Raw genomic sequence first — 18743 nt, 5'->3', positions numbered from 1 at the left:
GCAACCATCCTCTGAACCCGAAGTGGACGCAAAGGAGCCAGACCGAGAAGCGGACGGACAAGGAGATGGAGAAGCAGACCAAGAAGCAGACAGAAAAGCAGACCGAGAAGAAGACAGAGAGGACGGAGACGGAGACGACGGTGATAGCGACGAAGACGACGACGGTGACGAAGACTACGACCAAGTGGGTGATGCTTCTGCAGATTCTTCATCCTTGGAAGAAGAAGAAGAAGGAGGACAAGACCACGGCGACACCACCACCACCACCACCACCACCGGACTCGTGGAAAGAGAGACCTTCCCCTCAAGAAACGGGGATCATGATCCACGCGGTCAAGGGAAGAGAGGTGTTCTCATCCAAGTTCGCATTCACGCCCACTGCCACTCTTGTGTCCTACATCCCAAAGAAAAACAGGAATGTGGTGCTCCTGAGCACACGGCACCCTGAGGCCGACATCAGCGACCGCGAGGACGGGAAACCGGTCATCGTCCTGCACTACAACCGCAACAAAGGCAGCGTGGACAACCTAGACAAGGTGATCGGAACGTACAGCTGCAGGAGGATGACCGCGCGCTGGCCCCTGGTCGTCTTTCACAACATTCTTGACGTGTCTTCCTACAACGCCTTCGTGATATGGAGAGAGATCAACCCAGACTGGATGCCGGGCAAGCGGAACAAGCGGAGGGTGTTCCTAGAGCAGCTGGGAAAGGCTCTCGTGACTCCGTTCATCGCACGAAGGGAGCGCATCCCCCGCATGGACGCGTCCGCCGCGGTTGTGACGGCTGTAAAAGCTGCCGCCGCCGCATAGAGAGCTGTTGACTACGACGCTCGACCCGAGTGTCCGGCCTCCTCCATAGCCCTAGCAGCAGCCCCGCTCGGGGCGAGTAAGAGGAAGAGGTGTCAGATATGCCCCAGGAAAAAGGACTGTAAAACTCACACCATGTGCCGCGGGTGTAACAAATACATCTGCAAGGGCTGCTCACTTGTCTATTGCGCTACGTGTGTGTCCTAATATGGGGTGGGCTATGTGAGGGGGCCAACAGCCGGGGGAAGCAGGGACAACACAAGGGTTAAAAAAAAAGTGATATTACTGTTGGATACGTGAAGGCTATATTACTTGTTCTGCTGTCAAAACACTTTTCAGGACATCATTATCACTTTGTACTGTAACAATGTGCAACAAGTGACAAGTTGACACTTCACTGCATTACCATTACCATGTAGCCTATTGTGCATATCTTTATCTGATTCGATATCTGGTCTTTTTCTGCAGATACGCAAATCAGATAGAGTTCATCCTGAAAACCCCCAGAGAACAGGGCCAGCGGGTGGGCCGCGAATCCCAGGTGAGACTCACACATCATCAACCGTGTGGAGTTTAACGTCATCTCATCTCCACACTGTGTGATGTCACACAGAGAGGAGGACACGTAACTTTAGTGTCTGAGTCAGTTACCTGTCTGTCTGTCTGTTTACCGTCACACTGTGTGACGTCACACAGAGAGGAGGACACGTAACTTTAGTGTCTGAGTCAGTTACCTGTCTGTCTGTCTGTTTACCGTCACACTGTGTGACGTCACACAGAGAGGAGGACACGTAACTTTAGTGTCTGAGTCAGTTACCTGTCTGTCTGTCTGTTTACCTGTGTTTCTGTCTGTTTACCTGTCTGTCTGTCTGTCTGTCCGTCTGTCTGTCTGTCTGTTTACCTGTCTGTCTGTCTGTCTGTCTGTCTGTCTGTCTGTCTGTCTGTTTACTTGTGTGTCTGTCTGTCTGTCTGTCTGTCTGTTTACCTGTGTGTCTGTTTACCTGTGGGTCTGTCTGTTTGTTTACCTGTCTGTCCTCAGTCCACATCAGTCCACATCCACCCAGGTGACCTCAGTTGACATTGAGTCACTTTTGGTTTGCTCTAATTTACTTTCACTGTGAGCAAAGTGGCTCTCAGCAGAAGAGAGGAACGTGTCTACGGCCGTGATGTCACTGAATGATTTAACCATTTGATGTCATGGTTTTGTCCAGGTAATTGAGCACTGCATCAGACAGAACAATGCTGTGGACAACTACCAGAGGTATCTGGAGGAGGAGAAGGAGGTAGAGGGAAGTCAGTGGAGGGAAGTCAGGAGCCACGATCTGCAAAGACCATCAATGTTTTTAGGTGCAACTGTCACCAAATTGATGGACAGATGTTGACCGATTGAACACTGAGTTTGTTTTGTGCATTGCACTCCCTCTCCTTTGTGCCTACAGAGATCCTAATGAGGTTTTGAATTTTGTTTGAATAAGATCATTTCTGTAAATCAAACAAGGAAACGTTTTACGAGAAAAGATTTATAGAAGACAAGAGTGTTAGGGAGATAAAAGAAATAAAACCAACAGTGTTGTGATCTCACACCCTCGGGATTAGAGCGACAGATTGTTTGTTCATGTTGCTTTGGAAACGTCTGATAGCCGACGGGTAGCGTTTACTCTTCACACCTTTGTTTCCATTTTTTTACTATTTGTAATCTCAGATTTTAATATTCAGACTTTTTGTATGTTCAGATCTGTGCTGAAACACAAGTTGTCGCCTTCAAAACAGATGATCTGTGACTGTATATATAGATGATCAGTAACTGTGTTTAAAGACCATCAATGACAGTATATAAAGATGATCTGTGACTGTATATATAGACCATCAGTGACTGTAAATAAAGACCATCAGGGACTGTATATAAAGACCATCAGCGACCGTATATAAAGACAGGAATCAGGAATGTAATCAATTGATCAAGGAATTAATATATATATAAAATATCTGTGAAAGTATGGTGAGGATTTTCCATGTTGTCAGGTGTGATTTAACCTATTTCAGTTCAATCAATCAATCAAATAAAAGATGTCTGCGTATAGCCCATATTCCCTAATCACAATTTGTCTCACTGTCTTAACAAGGTGCAACATCTTGTGTTCTTAACCCTCAACAAGAGTAAAATCACAAAAAAATAACTATTAACTGGAGGCAAACAACGTTGAAACCTCAGAGAGTCACATGTCACAATGATTAGAATAAACAGTTTGTAACATAATGGAAAGTAAATGAATTGAGGAGTTATTGTCAATAATGGTATCTGCGTAGACATATTGTATATCAAGCAGTCTTGTTGTAATCATAGTCCATGATCAGCAGCCTCCAGGATCCGATGCCACCATAATCCACAATCCATCGTCAAGATCCACTGGGTCCACGGCTGCCACCTCGATGGTCCACCACCACTATCAACAATCAGATGCCAACACGAGACAAGATTCCACCATTACGATCATGATCTCTTCTTCGCAGATTCATAAACCACAATAAAGCACAGGGACTCTGGTGTAGAAGTCAAGTCAGTAACATGTGTTGATGAGACATTAATGTCTTTAATGTGATAGAGAGGAAAGAGAAACTCCATGTGTCCCCCGACATTCTAGACCTATTGCAGCAGAACTAAGAGCAGGTCCAAGAAAACAGAACGTAACATCAGGTCTTCTTTCTGGTGAGTTCCTGGAGTCTGCTTCATGAATCTGTGTTTATCTGTGGAACTGATGTTTGTTGGTCCCTTGGTTCAATCGTGAACTTTCCTTTCAGGCTGCAGCACTGACGGATGTAAAGCTTTAGTTAATGGTGAATATACAGAGTTTCACTGTTACTGTATTTTCACAATCAATGTGGATGGAAATTAAAGGGTTTTATTTATTTAACCATTTTAGGTGATGTTAAAGGTTCGACTGATGAACTGATGAATATAACATTCCTCAGAAACAACGTTTTTTTACCTGTCATCAGAGTGAAAAACTTTATCATCTGTCATAAGGCGATGACTAAATACTGACACAATAAAAACCAGAGAATGTAAATAAAAATGGACGAAATGACAGCTCCCAAAAGTGAAGCCAAATCATCTTGATCGCCCACTGGTGTCTGGCTGCGGTATAGGCCATAAACACTGCCTCCTCCATGTTAGCAGATGGGACGTGGACCAAACTAAAATATCAAAGTAGATGTTAAATAAATGTTTATCAAAGATGGTTTCTGCCATTTTAGGTGTAGTTCTTATCACACTGATATTTGTTCAAGTGTTTCTGATCGGTTTGTTTTTAATTCGTTATTTGATAATAATAGCTTGAATCTATAAAGCGCCTTTCAAGAGACCCAAGGTCGTTTTACATGTGTCTGTGGGGACTAGAGAGAAAACAAAAGAAAGTAATTTCGAAACAGGATAGAAATAAACATCAGTAAATGCAGAGTGGAGCACTAACTGTTCACTACTAACTGAGGCCAGAGGCTCAGTTAGTAGTGAACAGGTGTTTGAAGAGTTCCTTGAAGCTGTCCAGAGACACAGCGTTGCAGATTTCAGTGGCGATACAGTTCCAGAGGGTGGGATATAAAAATGGGCTGAGACTTCATCAGAATCAGAATCAGAATTCTTTTATTGTCCAGGTATATTTTCACATACAGGAAATTGACTTGGTGTGGTTGGCGCATAGAACATAAAACAACAATATATACAAGTAGACAAAGAACTGAAAATTTGAAAATTGTCAAAAGAGCAAATATTAACAAATGGTAAAAAATCTAAAAATAAAAATAAGAGACCAATGTTTTATGAAATAGAAAAATAAGTTATTTTGGCACGTGTGTTACTAAGGTGCAGTGATTGGAATTAGGAAAGTGCCAATAATATATAAATTACACTGTAGTGCATTTGTGTGCGTGCGTGCGTGCGGGGGGGGACCAGAGTCAGTGTGATGCCGGGGGTTGTTTGTGAGTCCCACTGACATGGGGAAGAAACTGTTCAGGTGGTGCGAGGTTTTGGTCTTGATAGTCCGGAACCTTTTGCCGGATGGGAGTCTCTGGAATAGGTGGTGACCGGGATGGGAAGGGTCAGCAATGATCTTGCCTGCTCTCTTGCTGGTCCTGGAGTGGAACAGGTCTAGGAGAGCTGGCAGGTCGCAGCCGATGACCTTGTCGGCTGACCGAATGATCCGCTGCAGTCGGCCTTTGTCCTTGGCAGTGGAGGCAGCGAACCAGACGGTGATTGATGCAGTGAGGATGGACTCAATGATGGCTGTGTAGAACTCGACCATCACTTTCTGCGGCATGTTGAATTTCTTCAACTGTCGCAGGAAGAACATCTTCTGCTGGGCCTTCTTGATGGTGGAGGTGATGTTCTCCGCCCACCTCAGGTCCTGTGCAATTATAGTCCCCAGGAATCTGAAAGACTCCACTGTGTTAACTGGGGAGTCGCACATGGTGAGGGGGGCGGTTTGGGCTGGGCTCCTCCTGAAGTCTGCTACCATCTCTACAGTTTTCAAAGCGTTCAGCTCCAGGTAGTTCTGGCTGCACCAGGAAGCCAGACTGTCAACTTCCTCTCTGTAGGCGGCCTCGTCCCCATTGGAGATTAATCCAAAGAGGGTTGTGTCGTCTGCAAATTTCAGGAGTTTGACAGAGGGGTGGTTGGAGGTGCAGTTGTTTGTGTAGAGGGGAGAGCACAGAGCCTTGTGGGGCTCCAGTGCTGATGGTCCGGGGCTCAGAGACAAGTTTGCCCAGCCTCACGCGCTGCTTCCTGTCTGTCAGGAAGTCAGTGATCCACCTGCAGGTGGGCTCAGGCATGCTCAGCTGTGTTAACTTGTCTCGGAGAAGAGCTGGGGCGATAGTGTTGAATGCGTAGCTGAAGTCCACAAACAGGATCCTGGCGTAGGTGCCGGGGGAGTCAAGGTGCTGGAGGATGAAGTGGAGTCCCATGTTGATTGCGTGGTCTACAGACCTGTTGGCTATGTAGGCAAACTGCAGTGGGTCAAGGAGGTGGTTGGTGATGGCCTTGAGGTTGGTCAGCATGAGGCGCTCAAAGGTCTTCATTACTACAGAGGTCAGGGCTTCTGGTCTGTAGTCATTAAGGCCTGTGATCCTCTGCTTTTTGGGAACGGGGATGATGGTGGATGTTTAGAAGCAGATGGGTACTACGCATTCAGCCAGGGAGGTGTTAAAGATGTCCGTGAACACTGGAGACAGCTGGTCTGCACAGTACCTTACTGTGGAGGGGGAGACAGCGTCTGGTCCAGCTGCCTTGCGGGGGTTCAGTCTCTTCAGTAGTTTGTTGACATCTCTCTCCTGAATGGAGAGAGGTGTGATGGGGGCGAGGGGGCAATCTGGGACCATTTTGTGTGGGGGGGGGGGGGGGGGGGTAGTGTCTTTGTCCAGGCTGGGAAGAAGAGGTGTGATAACTGTGGAGGGGGGTAGGGAATGTGGGGTAGGGTTAGGACTGGTCCATTGTCTGTCGAATCTGCAGTAGAAGTCATTCAGGTCAGGATTTGGTTTTGCACTGACGAGGAGTCGTTGGCTGCAAATTCTTGTTCCAGCTTCTTCGAGTACTGTCATTTGGCCTTTTTAATCTCCTTGCCAAACGAGTATTTAGCCAGTCTGAACCTATCCTTGTCCCCACTCTTGAAGGCCACCTCCTTCTCCAAACGAAGCTGTTTGAGTTTTGCTGTGAAGCAGGGCTTGTCGTTGTTGTAACTCACCCTGGTGCGTGTTGGAATACATCTGTCCTCACAGAAGCGGATGTATGACGTCACAGCCTCTGTATATTTGTCCAGACTGTTGGAAGCAGTTCTAAAAATGTCACAGTCTGTGTTGTCCAGGCAGTCACGCTGCTCCAATTCTTAGATGTCAGCACAGCAGGTTTAGAAAGTTTAAGTTTCTGTCTGTAAACTGGGATCAGATGAATAAGAGCATGGTCGGATAGACCAAGAGCAGCGCGGGAAACTTCATGATAAGCCCTGCTGATGCTACTGTAGCAGTGGTCCAAAGTATTCTCCCCCCTGGTCGAGCATTTGACTAACTGTTTGTATTTGGGGAGTTCGTGAGTTAAGTTGCCCTTATTAAAGTCCCCAATGACAATAACAGGGGAATATGTGTTCTCTCTCCTTCTCTCCACTCCTAATATCTGATCAGCGAGTTGACGTTGAGCCTCTCGCACATCAGCTTGCGGTGGGATGTAAACACCCGCCAGGATAAAAGAAGTGAATTCACGGGGAGAGTAAAACCGTCTGCAGGTGATGAAAAATGATTCCGGGTCAGGAGAACAGGATGGTAAAATCACGTTCACGTCGCTGCACCAGCAGTGGTTTATATAGAAACAAATCCCTCGCTTTTGCTTTGCGTGAAAGGATCGGATCGCAGTCCGCACGTAACAGCTGAAAGCCGGTCAGCTGTGCGGCAGAGTCCGGTGTAGATTCAGTCAGCCACGATTCCGTAAAACACAAAACAGAAGAAAGGGAAGTCTCTATTTGTCCTGATGAGAAGGCGCAGTTCGTCCATTTTGTTGCACAGTGAGCGGACATTGGAGAGGAGTATACTCGGTAGAGGCGAGCGTAATCCCCTCTCCCTGAAGCGCACAAGGGCCCCAACACGTTTTCCTCTCCGTCTCCGCCTCAGTCTCGCTGCGTGACCGAGGACCATGGCACCTTTGATTAGTAAATCCAATAAATCCATGGAAGAGGCGAGAAAGTTGGGACATAAATCAGATGGTGTTGAGTCCCTGATGTTAAGTAGCTCATCCGTGAAAATAATCCAAGTTGAGCCGCAAAGAACTGAATTAAAGACTAAAAACAAACACAGAAGTGCGCACCAACACACCGTGGCGGCTGTTCGAGGCGCCATCCATGATTGCCAGCTGAGACTAACTCAGGATTGGTTGAGTGTGTATGGGTGGGATCCCCAATAACTACTGCACAGAATCTGACTGTAGATGACGTCATCATCACAAGTTGGCAGCGTTTGTATCTGATATATTTTTGCTTCATTTTCGTACAATGGGAGGAAGTGGAGACGTGTCGTCCATCTTTATAAACAGTGATGGAGTATTTCTACTTCACTGTCTTATTACTTTTACTTGTAATGGAGAATTTTTTACTTTACTTTCTTGGTACTTTTACTTATAATGTGAATTCTTCTCCCCCCACTGGTAAACTATCCCCACCCTCACTCACTCGATCAGAGAGACACACGCAGTGTGATCAGAGTTCGTTCATGGGAAGCAGCCGGTAAGTGACTTTGTTGAAGAACAGTGGAAAAAGTGAAAACACTTCATGAAAAGAAGAATTTGTGTCAGTTAGTGCCCCTGCAAATTTCGGTGGAATTTCAGGTAAACGACTGTTCACAGGAATCTGCAGGCAGCACAGAAAACTGCCAGGAACTGCCGGGAATTGACGCGGGGTTCCAGTTTAGGAGGGTTTTACAAGCCTGAGAAGCTTGGCAGTTGACCCCCCTGCTCCTAGGTCTATGGGGGGGCTTTCACATGTAAATGACAAAACTGTGATCTTTACAAATGCAAATCAGGATAGTTTCACTCAGTGGTGCAGAGATTACACCTTTTTCTAAAAGGTACTAACTCCCTTTTAAGAAAATCTCTCCTATAAATACATCAGGCTTAGTATAATTATAGAATCATAAATTGTAGCTTGAATAGATTTGCCTTATATAAGTTAGTATGCTATAATGAGTGTAATCAGTGATACAATTTTCAGGGTACATCTGATGATACATCTAAGAGATGTCTTTCTGCCGACACCAAAACACTGTGCTTCACATAAAACATATCATCTGTGTCATCACGTGACAAAGTCCCAAACATTTGTCCTCCCAAACTACTGGGAAAAACTCAGCACCATATTCACATGTCCATGGCATACTAAGCTGTTGACTCTGCTGAAATTGCCTCATAATTTGGACTTCAATCGCCTTATTGTTGTTATTAAACTTTCTCAGTATTCCATTAAAACACTCAACACTTTTATCAAAAGCGACTTACAATAAGTGCATTCAACTATGAGGGTACAAACACAGAACAGCAAGAATCATGTAAGTACATTAACTTAACACCAGAAAGAATAAACTGGTCCTCAGTCACATACTCATCCCATATAAATGTAAAGTACAATTTAAAAACTGTTAAAACCGCTGCTTCAAAAGTTAAAAGGTCATTTGTGAAGTTTTACTCTGAAAACGTCACACTCAGCTCGTGAATACGTTCATTCCTGAAGATGCCACGTCAGTCGTTAACGTCAACACGGTAGAGGGCTCGTCCAATCACAGCCTTGTGAATGAAGCATCTGTCTCCCGCAGACAAGAAACTACTGGCTCGTGTTTTGCGTGGTTCGATGAGGGACTCTGTTTTCGGTGTAAAAAACTTGCTGAAGTCGACACGACAGAGAAGCCATTGCTAACTGCTAAGTAACTCTTAGATCTGAATAGCGTGTTCACAACTGTGGGATTAGCGAGAAAGTTGCTAAAAGAAGAAGAGAGCATCGAGTGCTTGAGCAGAACTAGTGCATGTTTAAATAAGTACGAACTTCATAAATTTAAGAGTTTGTTCTCGTTAAGTTTTTTCATAAACTTTTGTCCGGATGTATTTTATAGGAAACTGCCCTCTGAGTGGCCGGCGCCACGAACCGGAGCAAGGGTGCTGTATAAGCAAGGAGCAAGGGTGCTGTATAAAATACATTGTATAAGTCTACTTCATCTGATCTATTTCATCACACACACACACACACACACACACACAACGAGGCAGTCACTGCACATTAGGCCAAGACTCTAGCTGCAAGTCCGGATTTGCAGTGTGGAAAATGACGCCATTGTATGTAAGTAACTGTTTAGGAATTGTGTTTTTTTACTGTGGATCTTCCAACTGTGATGTAGCGAGGCTATTTCCGTTTATTAATAATATACTCATGTTACTCATGTTGTTTTCCAGCTGCCTGTAAGACGTACTAAGACGTACTATGAGCCAGTATGAAGGGACTTCCGGTACATCCAACCGGACCTTGCAGCTCTTGCAGCAGCATTGAGAAGTTCAGGAGTCGACAGAGAAGAAAGAGGTTAAGATTAGATTCATTCGATCATTTTTTGGTCACATGTATAGGAGTATGTTGTCATTGAACCGTGCTGATTGTACTGATTGTGTTTACAGCTGATTGAAGCGATGACATGGATCCATCCTTCCACAGCCAGAAGCTGCAGTTGGTTTGTACTGAGCTGAAGTTTCTCTTTCCGCCTCCACTCTGACCTGCTCTCACTTAAACTAATAATCACTCATCACTAGTTATCAGGACCTGATCAGTACATGAAGTGACTTAGTGTTTGTTTGATTTGCTCCAGTGTTTATGAGGCTGCATTTAAACATCATGAAAATTGACTCGTCAACATTTTGTGCTCAGTACAACATGAGACGAGACGCTCACAGTCTCATTAGCACACGGACACAGAAATACAGAAGAAAATACATGTGGCAATGAATTTCAGACATTTATTTCTGTATTTATTCCTTATTTATTCATGCATTTAAGTATTTATTTATACATTTATTTATTTATATATTTATTTGTCATTAAGTCATGTTTCGTCTTCCATTTTTTCTACTGTGCAGTACTAGGACTTTAGTTTCCTCCTCGTCCTCCAGTCCAGCAGGCGTCACTGTTGGCTCTGAGCTCGGTGTCTCTGTTTACCAGACCCTGGCTCACTTTGTTCGCTCCGAGACTCAAAGTGCGCAAAGAGGAGGAACATGTGCGACGTGCAGCTGCTGCGGGTGTCGGTACATGAGCGGATCAGCGCTGCCGCTGAAGACTTTCTGCTGCAGCTGGAGAAAGGAGGAGAAACGGCTCAAGTCCCGGCGCTGAGAGCGCTGCTCACCGAGCGGCTAACGGCGGCGGCAAGGGAGATCGACGCAGGGATTGAGGAAACCGTGGCGGTGTACGAAGACAGAATGGAGCGGTCAGAGCGGGAGATCTACCGCAAGAGGAGGCTGCTCGATGCCGTCATGAAGCCCGAACTCCGGCTGCACAGAGTTGGTCAGTCCCTCGAGGAGCCGCTCACAGGCTAACGTTAGCTAGCATCAGCTCTGCTAACACGAGTTGATCAAACTAACACTCCTTAAAGGGAAGAATACGTTTAAAACAATGTCTGGTTGGTTAAGTTGATGAAATGTGTAGATCAAAGGATTAGGAGCTTTGACCCCCAACTGCAGCCAGGGGTCACATGTCCTTGATAATCATCTGCAAGATGCTGTTAGAAAGCTCAGCACACATCTGGGGTGTTCATGCATTTTGGCTCCTTTTGTGTAAAAAGTCCTCCAGACTGCTTCGTCTCATCCTGAAAAACAGACACATATTGTGTGAATATTTATGATACTGCAATATTTTAAAACGAGTATAATTTCTACATCACTGTTGTGTTATATTAATAACAACGTGGATTGATTCAGTCACTGGAGTTGTGCAGTTAAGATGATCCCAGGTATTCCAGTCTATTCCTATTCCATTCCACGCGTTGATGATCGTAATACATTACGCTTGTTTCAGGACAAAAAGTAAAACTTGCGGTTCTGTCTCGCTCCAGCTGCCATCTTGAGAAATCTCCCCTGGCTGCTTCAGCTTCAAGTGCTCGTGCATCACGGTTGTGCTGCTGTGATCATTTTGGATTTGCAGAGTTTACAGACAAACATGTTGTTTGGTCTCCGTCTAAAAAACTCCCACACTTTAGATGATCGTGGGCTATTTGTTTTTTTGCTTCAGTTTGCTCTTTGGGTGAATTCAAGCTTTGACTCGACACAGCCATCTTCCTTCCTCCGTATGACGTCATCCCTAGAAGACCAGACAGAGATGTGAAGAGAGTTTGTGGTGATAAGAGCTGACGACGTTGTCGGGGTGATGTATACATGATCACATGATCTATGCAGCAGAGTTATAACGTCACTTCCTGTCTCTTTCTGCTGCTCCACCTTCACCTGGTGAATAATGAGGAGGATTTGATACTGTTGTGAACGAGTCTGTGCAGAAAACCTGCTGCTGTGTTGTTCATGTGTGAAACACAAACTCTGGAGAAACTCTGGAGACAATTCTCTGGTTTTTACCCACAGGTCATGTCTGAAAACAGCTTAACCAACTAACTAACTTCCACTCGCTCTGCTCTGCTAGTGTCCTAAGTTGTTTATTTGGCCTCAAAATATAAAACATTTTTACTGGAAACACTTCCAGTGTTTAATGCTGCTAAATTTACGAGCTGCGTCGAGATGTTGAGGTAACTGTGAACTACCTCAACATCTCTGCTTCTTGAGTGTGATCGTTCAAAAATAACAGTCGACATTAAACGACACAACACAAGTTTTTTAAAACACTTCAGGAATCTCTGAAATGATAAACGTGTGTATTTGTGTTTCAGTGTGTCCTGCAGACATACAGCAGCTGATGGTGAATAAAGAAGAGGTTCCCCCTGAGCAGCAGCAGTGGAGCCCCATTGTGGACCAGGAAGACCCAGAGTCCCCCCACATTAAAGAGGAACAGGAGGAACCGTGGACCAATCAGGAGGGAGAGCAGCTTCAACAACTTGAGCAGGCTGATATCAAGTTCACATTGACTGCTGTCACTGTGAAGAGTGAAGAAGATGAAGAGAATCCTCAGTTGGCACAGCTTCATCGGAATCAGACGGAGGAGAACAGAGCGGACTGTGGAGAACAAGAACCAGCCAGGAACTCAGGTCCTGATGGACATTTACAACAAGGTACTGAGGAAAAGACTGTAGACAGTGAAGATGATTGGATGCAGACCAGGGAACCTCAGTCTGGTTTAAATACAAAAAATAACAAACAGTCTCTAAGTGATATGAAATATAAAACTGGTAAGAAAGCATTTAGTTGCTCTGAGTGTGGTAAAACATTTAGACAAAAGGGGGATCTAACTATACATATGAGGATTCATACAGGAGAGAAACCATTTAGTTGCTCCGAGTGTGGTAAAAGATTTAGCCAAAAGAGCCATCTAACTATACATATAAGGATTCATACAGGAGAGAAACCATTTAGTTGCTCTGAGTGTGGTAAAAGATTTAGCCGAAACTGCAGTCTAACTAAACATATGAGTATTCATACAGGAGATAAACCATTTAGTTGCTCTGAGTGTGGTAAAAGATTTAGCCGAAAGTGCAGTCTAACTGAACATATGAGTATTCATACAGGAGATAAACCATTTAGTTGCTCTGAGTGTGGTAAAAGATTTAGACTAAAGTGCGATCTAACTGAACATATGAGGATTCATACAGGAGAGAAACCATTTAGTTGCTCCAAGTGTGGTAAAAGATTTAGCCAAAAGAGCCATCTAACTGAACATATGAGGATTCATACAGGAGAGAAACCATTTAGTTGCTCTGAGTGTGGTAAAAGATTTAGCCGAAAGTGCGATCTAACTGAACATATGAGGATTCATACAGGAGAGAAACCGTTTAGTTGCTCCGAGTGTGGTAAAAGTTTTTGCCAAAAGCGCAGTCTAACTAAACATATGAGTATTCATACAGGAGAGAATTCGTTTAGTTGCTCCTAGTGTGGTAAAATATTTAGACTAATAGGTAATCTAACTGCATATGAGTAGTCATACAGGGGAGAATGAATTTACTTGCTCTGTGTGGTTAAAGATTTAAGTTGCATCGTTTGCAACAAAATATTTATTAGGATTTGTCAGCAACTATTCATATTATACATATTAATAGTTTACTGTTGTAAATAGAGAATTTAGAATCCCCCCTTTCTCCTGTTTTTATCAGTTAAACAATTTTTATGTCCCTAGAAAATATAACTCATTGACTAACATGAAAGATTTGTGTTGATATTCCCAGTTTCTACTGATTTGATTTATGCAGCATAAAATATTCATATATATATATATATATATATATATTAGGGATGCACCGATATGGAAATTCTTGGCCGATACCGATACCGATATTTAAAACAACAATCTAGCCGATAGCCAATACCGATACCGATATTTGTTTATTACTTGAATAATATGAAAAACAGAAAAAGTGACAAGTGTAACTTTAGATGCCATGGATGGACATAGACACCTATTCAGCCAAACATTTAACAGTATCACCAAGTCTACTCAAGACATCATCTCAACTGTAAACAGTTGCTTGCAATGCAGCCTTACAAAACACTAGCATAAACCCTTAGGGAATGCCATATAAATTCAAGTCAAGATGCAGTGCTACTACTAGCTTGCTGTGCAACACAACACAATAGGAGGTGTGGGGGGTAAATGAGTACTCTCCAAGCAGGCATTTAGCCCCCCCCCAAGCAAGCCTTTCCCCCCCCTCTCTCTTTTTTATCTATATGACTGCTTGTGTGGCTGTAGTGGATGGGCAGAGGGGGACATTTAATTATGTGATTGGGAAAATTGGGAAAATTAAAACTCCAGGACAACAGAAGGGAATACAAAGTATTGGATGCATATTTGATCATTTATATCATATAAAATATGTCATTTATATCGTTTAAAATCATTTTTCAGTCTGTTTCCTGGCGCGATACGCTCGCTCGCACGCCGAAACCATCGGTGAAGGGCATGTGAACCGCACAAAGGTTTAACAGGGGGGTGGATGGGAGGCGCCTGGCTTTCCTTGGCGCTGCGCGGCGCTTCAGCGCCCGGTGTAAACCCGGCGTCAGTGTACCATAATCTGGATGCCAGATTGGCAGGCTACAGAAAACATACCAATGAACATCGGCCAATGTTATCGGTGAAAGTCAAGTTTATTACCGATACGCCGATGGCAGTAAACGAGGCGAATATCGGCTGCTACCGATATACGGCCGATACATCGGTGCACCACTAATATATATATATATATATATATATATATGAATTGTATATAATGTCCTCCATGTCTTTATGGTTAAAATGTTTTCCTTGCACAGTATGTACATGTATGTTCTTAACCAGTTCATATGATTAAATATGTTTGTTTTAAATCACTGCGCTTACTGATCAGTTACTGAAGAGACAGTTACAATGTGACTATGGCTGTGTTAGAATAATACATTTTTCTCAGGAAGGTTCAGAGTGAAATGACCTGAAGTATTTCAGTGGCCGCCATTATAAGAGCTGTTCGAAATCTGAATGATAAGGAAAGGAGCTTCAATGCTTCCTAACTTATCACCTTTAGCATAGGAAACACCAGACCATCCTTGATGAAAGGTAAGAAGAAAATGTAGTCCCACAATTCATTTAAAGCGATGCCACCTCGTAGCTGCAGCTGGAAACACCCACGTTAGCACGTCATTCTCTCATCTCCTCTGAGTCTGGGAGCAAAGCGGAGTTGATGCTGCGTTCCAGACAACTCGGACATCGTAATTTTCCAAACTCCTACTTGAAAAAAGTGTAATGGACGCCATTCAAAGTCGGAGTTCGGACATGTGTTCTCGGGGGAAGAGGCATCTACCCCGACTTCACCGAGCACCAGTTCTCTGACGTCACACAACAATGGCGGTGTTCATGGAGACTTAGATCCTGTAGCTGAGGCCCGTCTGTTGGATTCAGTGACAGTGTGTGTTCTCTCTTATGTATTGAATGTGTTTCCAAGTATCAAAGTCAAACAAAAAGTATAATGGCGTCGTCTCCCTCCTCTTTGTTTCTGTATGAACTGAGGCTGCACTAGTCACAGTTGAATTGTCTCATCACGAATCCAATAAATCAGTGTCTCATGGTCAGACATGTATGTTTATGTTTGATGTGAAGTTGGAACTGTGAAATTTCAAGTTGGAATATCTGACATCCGAGTCGTCTGGAATGCAGCATTACACTCACACACACACACACACACAGGCCCCCACTCACTCACACACGGACAGTGAAGCAGCGGTGAGAGAAGAGAACTCGTTGATGTGAACGAGGCGGTAAATGTCGAATGGGAGCAACACAAGTGTGAATACAGGGTTCCGGACTAATGATAAATTATTAGCACCGTTGTTTAAGGATCAGAAGCAGCGGTTGGTTTGTATCATGTCAGAGTCTCAGTGTCGTCCTCCACACTCACTGACCTGAGCTCACTTTACACTTTCACTATAAACACCAACACTCATTACAAGTTATGACAAACAGAAATTAACTTTAATTTGTGTTTGTTTGATTCTCTCCAGAGTTTATGAGACACACACTAACCCCTTGCTCCTGGTATCTCACGTGATGGCCAATGCGATGATGATTTAAAAATGTTTTCACGTTAATCATTAGTAAACTGATTTGTACAGTTCAGTTTTCATTGAACACATTCATGCACAACACTTATTAAATGATCTGATTACTGACATCAGATCGATTTACTATGTCTAACTGAAAACTGGCTTCAAAATGGTGTATATGTAGTTTTAAATGACGCCCCCCACCAATTTTAACAATCATATTCCACGAGGCACAGGCAGAGGTGGAGGGGTTGCAGTGATCTTTAAATCCGACCTATCGATCAACCCTCGACCTAAAGGTAGTTATAACTCGTTTGAAAATCTTATAATCAGCCTCATACATCCAAGTCTGAAATCACATAAACCAATTCATCTAGTTATATATCCTCTGCCTGCCCCTTACTCTGAAGTTTAACTGAATTCTCTGAATTTCTATCTGAGCTAGTTCTTACGACAGATAGTCATTATAGTCGGTGATTCCAACATTCATGTAGATGTTGTCAATGACTTAGTTCAGCATTTAATTCCTTCATGAACTCAATTGGTTTTACTCAACATGTAAATAAACCCACTCACTTTTTCAATCACACTTTTTATCTTGTTCTGACATAGACATTGAAAATGTAATAATATTTCCCCAAAACCTTCTTCTGTCTGACCATTTTTTTAAATTATATTTTACACACACATTACACACACTATTACATGTGTCAGTACAATACAGGAAAGTTATCAAATCTTCACTCCCACACTAGTTGATAACTTTCTTAATTATTACAGCAGCCTCATTAAAAACAAACCTTGACGCTGTCGCCCCCCTGAAAAAGAAAAAAGTAAATCAGAGGTGATTAGTTCCATGGTGTAATTCTCAAACATGTGTTATAAAACATCACGGAAGCTGGTGAGGAAGTGGCGTTTCACCAGCCAAGATGATATTTCACCTAAGCTGACAGAGAGCCACAGCTCTACTGATCCATTTAGTCCTCTAACTCTGAGAAGCAATGATTTTATGAACTTCCTTACAAATGAGATTATAACCATCAGGTAAACAATCCACCACCTCCTCCCCATGAACAGCATAGATACATTGTCTAGTACAGAAACCATAGAACCACTGCAGCACCAGATTTATATTTGGACCACTTTTCTCCAATTGATCTTCCTGAACTCTTCCTACTTTCATCCTCTAAACCAACAACCTGTCTATTAGACTCTGTCCCAACTAGACTATTTGAGGAAGTTTTCCCCCTAACTGACAGTTCCATACTAAATCAGATTATGTCTTTGATAACTGGCTACGTACCAAAAGCTTCTAAGGTATCGGTAATAAAACCTCTGCTTAAAAAGGCCACTCTTGATCCAGATGTTTTAGCTAATTACAGACCTATATCAAGTCTTCATTTCCAAAATCCTGTAAAAAAAAAGCTGTTGCTAACCAGATGTGTGATTATCTAAACAGTAATGGTTTGTTGAAGGACCTTTAGTCAGGATTTAGAATCACCACAGCACAGAAAAAGCACTGTTAAAAGTTACCATTGACCTTTAATGGCATCAGATAATGGACTTGTCTCTATACTCGTCCTGTTGGATATTACTGCAGCATTTGACATCGTAGATCATAAGATTCTGTTACAGAGACTGGAACAACATGTAGGGATTAAAGGAACGACATTAGGCTGGTTTAAATCATATTTATCAGATAGATTTCAAGTTGTTAATGTTAACAATGACCCCTCAATGCACAGACAAGTTAGTCATGGAGGTCCACAAGGTTCTGTCGTTGGACCGATACTCTTCATCTTATATATGCTCCCTTTAGGCAACATCACCAGAAAGCATCACGTACACTTCCATTGTTATGCAGAAGACACCCAGCTCTACTTATCTCTGAAGCCTGATGAATGTAATCACTTAGTTCAACTTCAGGAATGTCTCAAGAACATCAAGGCCTGGATGACCCAGAACATCTTACTTCCAGATTCAGACTGAGGTCATTGTAATTTGCCTAAACATCTCAGAGAAACACTGTCTGACCAGATAGTCACCTTGGTATTAGTTTGGCCCCTAGTTCCACTGTGAGGAACCTTGAGTTATGTTGGACCAGATGATTTTACCAACAAATAAAACAAATCTCTGGGACAGCTATCTTCCACTTGCACAATATTATAAACATTGGAAACATCCTGAAAGTCACAGCTCACGACACTACCTGACTGCTCAGACTCTACGTTGCATCTGCTTTTTGAGGAAGAATTCAAGGTCTGTTTGCTGATATGCAAACAAGGGAGAAACATGCTGCCTTGATCATACGTGTCACTCTGTGTGCCAGAGGCATCAGCATTCAGATACACAAGTAGCTTGGAAGACATGGGCATTTTGATTTGGCCATCTTTGCAGAAAGGAAACAAACTGCATTTGAGGCAACTATATTATAAATTGATCATGATCTACACTGATGACTGTACCGTAAGAACCCCTTTATCCCCTTTTTCTTTTTTGCTGTGCAATTGCTTTAGACAATTTCCTACTATTGTGTTTTACCATTTCACACGACTAAGTGAGAGAAAATGTGCTGATTATGGGGACATCAACCTGAGTGTAAGAGCCTGACGACAGTCAAACAAAATTTCTGACATGTCAGAAATTCATCCGACTGTCCGAAGAGTGGTCAGGAGCATCTGATCGCTCCTCAAACCCCGCCCCCTTGTAAACAACAC

General features: G+C 43.3%; 1 protein-coding gene and 1 long non-coding RNA gene across 2 annotated transcripts in view; one reads left to right on the top strand and one right to left on the bottom strand.

Annotated features, from left to right (window-relative positions):
• The window catches only part of LOC117756008 (gastrula zinc finger protein XlCGF57.1-like), a 145509-nt gene that overhangs the window by 101807 nt on the left and 24959 nt on the right, over positions 1 to 18743 (top strand). The window contains exon 6 of the mRNA XM_034576281.1: positions 12237 to 12650. Within this exon, the coding sequence (XP_034432172.1) occupies positions 12237 to 12650 (414 nt within the window). The remainder of the gene's footprint in view (positions 1 to 12236; positions 12651 to 18743) is intronic.
• LOC117756014 overlaps positions 12850 to 18743 on the bottom strand; it is a 29593-nt gene continuing 23699 nt past the window's right edge. The window contains exon 4 of the long non-coding RNA XR_004612712.1: positions 12850 to 12909. This is a non-coding gene — a long non-coding RNA (uncharacterized LOC117756014). The remainder of the gene's footprint in view (positions 12910 to 18743) is intronic.

Source organism: Hippoglossus hippoglossus, chromosome 22, assembly GCF_009819705.1.
Source record: "Hippoglossus hippoglossus isolate fHipHip1 chromosome 22, fHipHip1.pri, whole genome shotgun sequence".
Classification (NCBI taxonomy): domain Eukaryota; kingdom Metazoa; phylum Chordata; class Actinopteri; order Pleuronectiformes; family Pleuronectidae; genus Hippoglossus; species Hippoglossus hippoglossus.
The sequence above is the reverse complement of the archived record's forward strand: the minus strand, read 5'-3'. Positions and strand labels throughout refer to the sequence as shown.